Below are 9,114 nucleotides of genomic sequence, written 5' to 3'. Positions count from 1 at the left end.
GAGGGAGAGATATCGAGAGAGTGAGAGACAGAGACGCAGGGACAGAGTCTGAGGGTCAGAGACCCTCAGACTCTGTCCCTCAGCCTCTGTCCCTCAGACTCTCTGGAGAGAGAAGAGGAAATGAAAGGTACTGACGTGGTTTCTCTGGGTCAGACCATTGACAAACTGAGGAACAGACAGTGAGACTCTCACAGGCTGCAGCTTTATAAAGCAGAGCCCAGTGAAGGGAGAGTTTATCAGTAACCAGGCACAGGGACACGAGCACACACCATGATTTCAGCCATCCAGCTGCTCTGGCCTCTGGCATTCTGCATCGCAGGTACAAATCTCTCTCCTTCCACCTTGAATATTTCCCTGCTCTCCATTTCAATCCAATTCTCCTGACTTGTGATTGAAGGGAAAATGCTGAAAGGAGAGGAACAGTCAGTGTCTCCAACAATATCTCATTGTACAGCCTCTTTCTGTGACAGTTCTTACTTCACTCTGTTTCTCTATTACCCCTCAGGTATCAGTGGAGAAATCATCGTGACCCAGTCTCCCCCGGTGCTGTCAGTGAGCCTGGGCCAGACCGCCACCATCACCTGTACGACCAGTCAATCTGTTAGCTATGATTACTTCAGTTGGTTCCAACAGCGAGAAGGACAGAAACCGGCTCTGCTGATCTATCGTACATCAACTCGATTCACAGGAATATCCGACCGATTCACCGCCAGTGGATCTGGGACAACATTCAGCCTGACAATCAGCAATGTTCAGAATGAGGACGTCGCTGATTATTACTGTCAGCAATGTTCCAGCTGGCCCTGCACAGTGATACAGAGCCTTACAAAAACCCCAATACACACAGCACCACCTCCTGTACTGACACATCCCACAGTTTTATGTAATATATAATAATGGACACACAGTCCCACCTCCTGTACTGACACATCCCACAGTTTTATATAATATATAATAATGGACACACAGTCCCACCTCCTGTACTGACACATCCCACAGTTTTATATCATATATAATAATGGACACACAGTCCCACCTCCTGTACTGACACATCCCACAGTTTTATATAATATATAATAATGGACACACAGCACCACCTCCTGTACTGACACATCCCACAGTTTTATATCATATATAATAATGGACACACAGTCCCACCTCCTGTACTGACACATCCACAGTTTTATATAATATATAATAATGGACACACAGTCCCACCTCCTGTACTGACACATCCCACAGTTTTATATTATATATAATAATGGACACACAGTCCCACCTCCTGTACTGACACATCCCACAGTTTTATATAATATATAATAATGGACACACAGTCCCCCCTCCTGTACTGACACATCCTACAGTTTTATATGACATATAATAATGGACACACAGTCCCACCTCCTGTACTGACACATCCCACAGTTTTATACAATATATAATAATGGACACACAGTCCCACCTCCTGTACTGACACATCCCACAGTTTTATATAATATATAATAATGGACACACAGTCCCACCTCCTGTACTGACACATCCCACAGTTTTATATAATATATAATAATGGACACACAGTCCCACCTCCTGTACTGACACATCCCACAGTTTTATATAATATATAATAATGGACACACAGTCCCACCTCCTGTACTGACACATCCCACAGTTTTATATAATATTTAATAAACACAAAAAAAGAAACTGAACAAAGTATTTGCACTATCCACTACACACTCCAGTCCCTGTGGTGTCCACTGCTCGCTGAAGGCCTCGAGTTTCCCTCTTACTCTCCATGTCCACATATGAAGAGCAGCTGAAAGATTTATCATCTCAAATTAGAATTCTCAACTCTCCCAACAAAACACAGAGATATTGAGAGAAACAGAGAGAGAGAAAGAGTGAGAGAGAAAGAGTGAGAGAGAAAGAGTGAAAGAGAAAGAGTGAGAGAGAAAGAGATGAGTGAGTGAGTCAGAGACAGAGGTTTTTGTACAGCTCCTCCACTGGAATCTGTCAGTGTGCTTTACGTTCGCTAAAGGAACCAAACTCAGACTGAGTAAGTAAAGCCCAATCCTCCGTTATTAACCCTTTCAATGCTGAAACTTTCTCAAACACAAATACTGAATAGTTGAAGGTGTTAGTGAGGAAGCTGCAGTCAATGAAATGGTTGATTGAAGAACACTGTGTAGAACAGGGAGTCCAGCTGTATTTCTTTCCTTCCATTCCCCCCTTTAAGCAGCAAGATATAAGTAAGCAGCTTTTACCCACCGTGTGGAGGAGATCTGGACGTTTGCAGACTGTGTTCACATTCCTGCAGCATGGAGTGAAATCACTCTCTAGACTCCTGTCAGTCTCAGTGTGACACACACAGGCAGAGTTTGATGTGAAGTTGAACTCTCTGTCTCACTCTCTGATATAACTGATCACAGCAGCAGCACAGTCAGACACCGAGGTGCCACCTGCCCCAGCTTTCACTCTGCTCTCTCCACTCCCTGCTTATCTCTTGCTGAAGTTCTGATGACAAACAGCCACAGCAGGGCTCACAATCCAGTGGCTTCAGTGTTCCAGGCTTTTGGGGAGACTCTCTGTTACTTTCTCTTTGGGGTGAGTTCATTCTGACATTTATCCCGGACCCAACATCACTGAAAATGCTGATTGTTCTCATTGCTGTATGTGGGATCTTGCTGTGTACATGTTGTGACCAGTCCTCAGACTGGGTCCCTCATTTGTTAACTTCCTGAACCGGATCCCAATTTCGTTTTCCTCTGGATGAGGAGTAATCAGCTGGAATCCCGCCTTCGACTGGTCACAACAGGGTTCATTTCAAATGGATCCCTTCACCCATGGAAACCTTACACAGTCCATGTAGTTTTTTATTGGCCATTGAATCCCTACAGTGCAGGAGGAGGCTATTCAGTCCATTGACAGAAGTACGAGGGACAGAGATAGGGTAGATATGAGGAAACTTTTCCCCTTAATCACAGAGGCAGCAGATTTTGAGAGACGTGAGGGAAATCTTTTCACCCGATTCTCCAAAAGAGCTTCTTACCCAGGCTCCCTGTAACCCTGCGCATTTACCATTGCTAACCCACCTAAGGAACACACTCGGGGTAATTTAGCATGGCCAATCCATTTATCCAAATGGCCTATTCCTGTTCCTATTTTCTGTGATTCTATGCAGACCAGCATTTATCACCCATCCCTAATTGCCCTGGTGAAGATGGTGCTGAGGTGGTGGAATAAGTTCTGCTCCATTGAGTATCGGCCCAACTTGCTCAAGCTTTCCTCATAAGACAATCCCTTACTCGGTGGAATCAGCCGAGTGAACCATCTCTGAACTCTTTCCAATTCTCCTATATCTTTCCTTAAGTAAGGAGACCCTAAGTGTCCACAATATTCTAAGTGCGATTTTCCCAATGTGCTGTAGCAAATCATCCCTCCTTTTATACTCATCCTCATTGGAATGAAGAGCAACATTCCATTTGCCTTCCTAATTTCTTGCTGTTCCTGGATGCAAAGACACCCAGATCACTCGATAGAATCTCTCCAGTTTACTAGTATTCTGCTCTATCCTCCTGCCAAATTGGACAACCTCACATTTTCCCATATTATTCTCCATCTGTCAATGTTTTCCCACTCACTGAACCTATCTCTATTCCTTTTCAGACTCTCTATCCTCCTCACAACATGCATTTCGACTTTTCATTTTATCATCAGCAAATTTAGCAACAATCCTCTCATTTCCTTCGTCCAGCTCATTAATATAGCTTGTTGAGTTAAATCCCAACCATCTTCCTTTGTGCCGGGTACAACTCCAACCAGCGGAGAGTTTTCCCCCAATTCCCATTGGCTCCAGTTTTGCGAGGGCTCCTTGATGCCACATTTGCTCAAATGCTGCCTTGACGTTAAGGGTAGTCACTCTCACCTCACCTCTGGAGTTCAGCTCTGTTCTCTATGTTTGAACCAAGGCTGACAAAGTCCCTCATGGTAGGTTGGTACAGAAGATTAAAGCTCATGGGATATGTGGCCAGGTATCTAGATGGGTAGAGAACTGGCTTGCAAAGAGGAGTCAGAGAGTAGTTGTGGAGGGGTCCTTTTCTAGCTGGAGGTCTGTCACTAGTGGTGTGCCGCAGGGCTCGGTACTGGGACCTCTTCTCTTCGTAGTGTATATAAATGATTTGGAAGAGGGAGTAGGTGGTGTGATCAGCAAATTTGCTGATGACACCAAGATGGCTGGATTGGCGGGCAGTGAGGAGCAGTGTCTGGCAATACAGCAGGATATTGATAGGCTGGTTGATTGGGCAGATACGTGGCAAATGGAGTTTAATCCGGATAAATGTGAGGTGATGCATTTTGGCCGGAATAATGTAGGGGGGAGTTATATGATAAAGGGTAAGCCTGTAAGGAGTATAGAGTCGCAGCAAGACCTGGGGGTGCAAGTGCACAAGTCTTTGAAGGTGGCAGTGCAAGTGGAGAGTGTGGTGAAGAAAGCCTCTGGTATGTTAGCCTTTATAGGAAGGGGTATAGAATATAAGTGCTGGAGTCTAATGTTGCAGTTGTACAGAACGTTGGTTAGGCTGCATTTGGAGTACTGCGTACAGTTCTGGTCGCCTTACTACCAGAAGGACGTGGAGGCTCTGGAGAGAGTGCAGAGGAGGTTTACCAGGATGTTGCCTGGTATGGAAGGACTGGGGTATGAGGAAAGATTGAAGAAACTGGGGCTCTTTTCCCTTGAAAGACACCGACTGAGGGGGGATCTAATAGAGGTATATAAGATTATGAAGGGTATAGATAGAGTAAACAGAGGTAAGCTATTTCCTATAATAGAGACACGTAGAACAAGGGGCCATGGACTTAAGGTGAGGGGGGAGCGGTACAACACAGATATTCGAGGGAGGTTTTTCACACAGAGGGTAGTGGGGGTATGGAATGCTCTGCCAAGTAAGGTGGTGGAGGCAAACATGCTAGAGTCCTTTAAGAGTAACTTAGACAGGCATATGACTGGGTTGGAGATGGGTGGATATAGGAGAACGTTTTAAATAAAGGTCATTAGCATTGGGGCGTCCCTGGTAATGTAAATGGGTATCGTATGATAATAATGATTTTTCTCTTTTCATTCACAGGTTTTAAGTTGGTCCACCTCGTGTCCAACGAGGGGCATACACGTGATGGGTCGTACTGGGGCTACTCTTGGTTGTTCGAGGTTGGCCTAGTGTTTCATGTCGTTAGTGTGTGCCTAAACTGGACCAGATACTGGGCAAGACAACAGCTCAGTGACTATCGCTGATTGCTGTGCAGACACATGGATTTGGGCCGGTGTTTGTGGGAGTTTGCGCATTCTCCCCGTGCTTGCGTGGGTTTACTCCAGGTGCTCCAGTTTCCTCCCACACCCCAAAGATGTGCTGTTAGGCTGATTGGCAGGAATAAATTGTCCCTAAATCAGTTTCCCTCAATCTGGATGGCCATAAAACATTAGACAGGGGTCGTGGGTAGAGAGGGGGACTGGTGGTGTTGAGATGGCGGCGCGGGCTCGTTGGGCCGAAGGGCCTGTTTCCCGGGCTGATTTTGTCCTTTGTTCTTTGTTCTTTGTCTTTGTAATGAGTTCAAGAACTGAGTGACCCTGGAGGAACACAAACTGAGTGTCAGTGAGCAGATTATTGCTGAGTAAGTGCTGCTTGGTATCACTCTGGATATGTTCAGATCACATTGCTGATGATCGAGAGTAGACTGATGGGGAGGTTATTGTGCGGATGGATTTGTCCTGTTTTTATGCACAGTTCATAACCGGGTAATTTATCACAATGTTGGGTTGATGCCAGTGTTGTAGATGTACTGGAACAGCTTGGCTGGGGACATGGGAAGTTCTGGAGCACAAGTCTTCAGGACCTCCGGAGGAGGTCGAGATGGATCATCCACTCGGAACTTCTGGCTGAAGATTGCTGCAAATGCTTCAGCCTTATCTTTTGTACTGATGTGCTGGGTTCCCCCATCATTGAGGATGGGGATATTTGTGGTGCCTCCTCCTCCAGTGAGTTGTTTAATTGTCCACCACCATTCACGGCTGGATGTGACAGGACTGCAGAGCTTAGATCTGATCCATTGGTTGTGGGATGGTTTAACTCTGTCTATCACTTGCTGCTTCTGCTGTTTGGTACACAGTCTCTGTGTTGTAGCTTCACCAGGTTAACACCTCATTTTTCAGTATGTCTGTTGTTGCTCCTGCCATGTCCTCCTGCACTCTTCATTGAACTGAAAGCAGCAGAGAATCCACAGAAACAGACTGATGTTTGTCTGATGTGTCTGTGTGTTTATTAGTTATCTGAGCAGATAGCAAGAGTTTCAGCAGCAACAAAGACGTTTCTCTAGTTCACCTCCCACTTTCCCCATCCACTTCCAAAATCCTTACGGGGAAAGGGCCAGCACCTGTCATATCCCCCCTCTAAACTACAGGCCTCCCATCTTTCAGATGAGACAATCTGATATCTGCCCTCTCAGGGGGTGTAAAAGATCCCATGGTACTATTGGAAGAAGAGCAGGGGAGTTCACCCCGGTGAACTGGTCAATATTCATCCCTCAATCAACATCACTACAAATCTGCTTATCTGTTTTTCTCACTCTGCTCCCCGGGATCTTGCTGTGCACAATGAGCTGTAAGACATATTGGGACATTCTGAGGTGGTGACAGGTGCTACAGAAATGTAACTCTGTCTTTGAGGTTGGAGATTCCTGATCCTGACTCTCACCCATTCTCCACACACTCGCACCCTCCAGAGTTCATGGGGCCATTCGGAGCAGTGACCCTGTCTGACCCCTGGACACTGAGACTAATTCTAGCCTCACCCTTGACCTCAGCCCAGTGCTGGGCAGTAAGGTTTGAAATGAAATCTAGAAGCTTCTACACCAGCCAATGGGAATCCTATGTGAAGTGTGTTGATCCAAGTCTGCTCCAATGTTCTGGGATAAAGTTCTCCTGATCTGTGTGTGATCTGAGGTTTGTTGATGCTCAACCTGTTTCCCCCAGACAGACTGAGCAATAGTTCCAGCTTCCTGACTGGTTAACATTCTGTTAAAGGGACACTGTGTCTTTAAATACTCTCACCATTAACCATTTCAGTGCTGAATTTGTAGTAACCTTCTTTACAAATGTTTCAGTAACATTGTAAAATGATTTAACCAGCTTCAAATCAAACCTTTAAAGTCAGACACTGAGCTAATTTGAAATCGAATGTGCCACTTTCCCTTGGATTCCATCAGCTTTTAATTTTAAAAAGCATTATCCATCCTCCAGTGCACCCACACCACACCTGTAGCCACAGAGGATTGGAAAATAATGGCCAGAGTCTCAGTTATTTCTTCCCTTGCTTCACTTCGCATCCTGGGATACATTTCACCCGGCCCTGGGAATTTCTCCATTTTAAAAGATGATAAACACATTAATATCTCCTCGCTCACTATCATTATCCCATTAATTAGTTCACAATCCCTCCCCTCCTGAACTACAATGTCAAATTTGTCCCTCCCACTTGTGATATTTGATGTAAATTATTCATTCAGAACCACCTATATATCTTCTCTCTCCACACACAAGTTACCTTTCTGCTCAATAATCAGCCCTATTTAATCCTTAGTTATCCCCTTGCCAATGTCCCACGCTATTGCTTGATGAACATCTCTGTCCTGAACTCTATCTCCAGCTCGAATATCCTCCCACTGCTCTGACACTGATTTACCTTCAATTTGCTGTTTCCTTTCTATTTTGGAAAATTCCAGTTTGGTGAAATTGGCCTTTTCCCAATTTAAAATGTTTACTCTTGATTGATCTTTCCCCTTTTCCGTAGCTACTCTAAATCTATTATGATCATTATTACCCAAATGCTCTCTCACTGATATACCTTCCACATGCCCAGTTTCATTCTCTAAAACTGATAAAACTGCCCCTTCTCTTGTTGGGATTGTTCCGTACGGGTTAAAAAAGTTCCCCCGGAATGGATTTTCAGAATTCTGCAACGTCGAAACATTGACACTGATTTGATCCCAGTTAATATTCGGGATGTTGAAAGCCTGAAAATGGCAGTGATTAAAATTCCTTCTCTTCTCTTCCAGCCCGTGAGAATTCACAACCCACGCTGACCCTGCTGCCCCCCTCCCCGGAGGAGGTCAAGACCAAGGGCACTGCCACCCTGGTGTGCCTTGCCAATCACTTCTATCCCGATGAGGTGGAGGTGAAGTGGAAGAAAGATGGTGCAGCCATTTCCAACGGGGTTCAGACCAGCAACTACCTGCGAGCTTCGGACAACACCTACAGCGTCAGCAGCCTGCTGACCCTCTCTGGCTCTGACTGGGAGTCCAACGCTCTCTTCTCCTGTGCCCTCACCCACGTGAGCCTCTCCTCACCCCTCAGCAAGAGTGTCAGGAGTTCAGAATGTGCCTAGAGTGTTAGAGACAGTCCACAGAGGAGACACAACTTGGAATAGAACAGGGGTGAGCTGGGAGGACAAAGGTCACTGTCAGCATTGAATTACAACTCTCTTCTTTCTCGGGACTGAGTCTGAGACACTTCTGAGGGTCAGGGGTTAAAGAACATTGTTGGGATATTGTAGAGGGAGCTTTACTCTGTATTAACCCAGTGCTGTTCCTTTACTGGGAGTGTTTGATGGGGACAGTGTGGATTTGTGATAACAAGTAAAACCTCTCGAAGATGCTGAAGACTGTCAGCTGTACAGAAATAATGTGACCCTCTAAAGTATCTGCTTCAGTAAACCAGACCTCCTTCCTGCTCACCCTGCAGTTACAATTGAAGCTTTCGTCACTGTTTAAAGGGACAGGATTCTCATGTTATTGAGAAAATCTCCACAAGTGTTTTAATAAACCTCCATTCTCCCTGTGAATTTCTCCAGCTTCCTCTGGCTGGGCTGTTTATTCAAGTCTTTTTTCTGTCAATGTCAATGTGTAAAAGGTAATAAACATTAAGAATATTCAGTATATGTCTGGTGAGTGCTTTGGAAATGTCCCACCTCCCCATCAGCTGATTGGCTGCATTTCACCAAGTGATTGTCCTGATTGGTTGCTTGGCCTGTCAATCAATGACACAGTAAGAAGTCTCACAACATCAGG

The 9,114-nt window shown here is 45.3% G+C and overlaps 1 gene segment (V, D, J or C); it reads left to right on the top strand.

The window, feature by feature from the left end:
- The first annotated feature begins 270 nt into the window (after positions 1 to 270).
- On the top strand, positions 271 to 8,432 carry LOC145348592 (Ig kappa chain V region Mem5-like). The segment is given in 4 exon segments: positions 271 to 319; positions 506 to 790; positions 2,018 to 2,056; positions 8,104 to 8,432. Coding segments are annotated over 4 exon segments (702 nt in total).
- The last annotated feature ends 682 nt before the right edge of the window (positions 8,433 to 9,114 follow it).

The sequence above is a fragment of the Carcharhinus amblyrhynchos genome, chromosome 9 (assembly GCF_965287045.1).
Source record: "Carcharhinus amblyrhynchos chromosome 9, sCarAmb.v2.hapA, whole genome shotgun sequence".
Taxonomy (NCBI): domain Eukaryota; kingdom Metazoa; phylum Chordata; class Chondrichthyes; order Carcharhiniformes; family Carcharhinidae; genus Carcharhinus; species Carcharhinus amblyrhynchos.
Note: the sequence above shows the minus strand (reverse complement) of the source record. Positions and strands in the feature narration are given on the sequence as shown.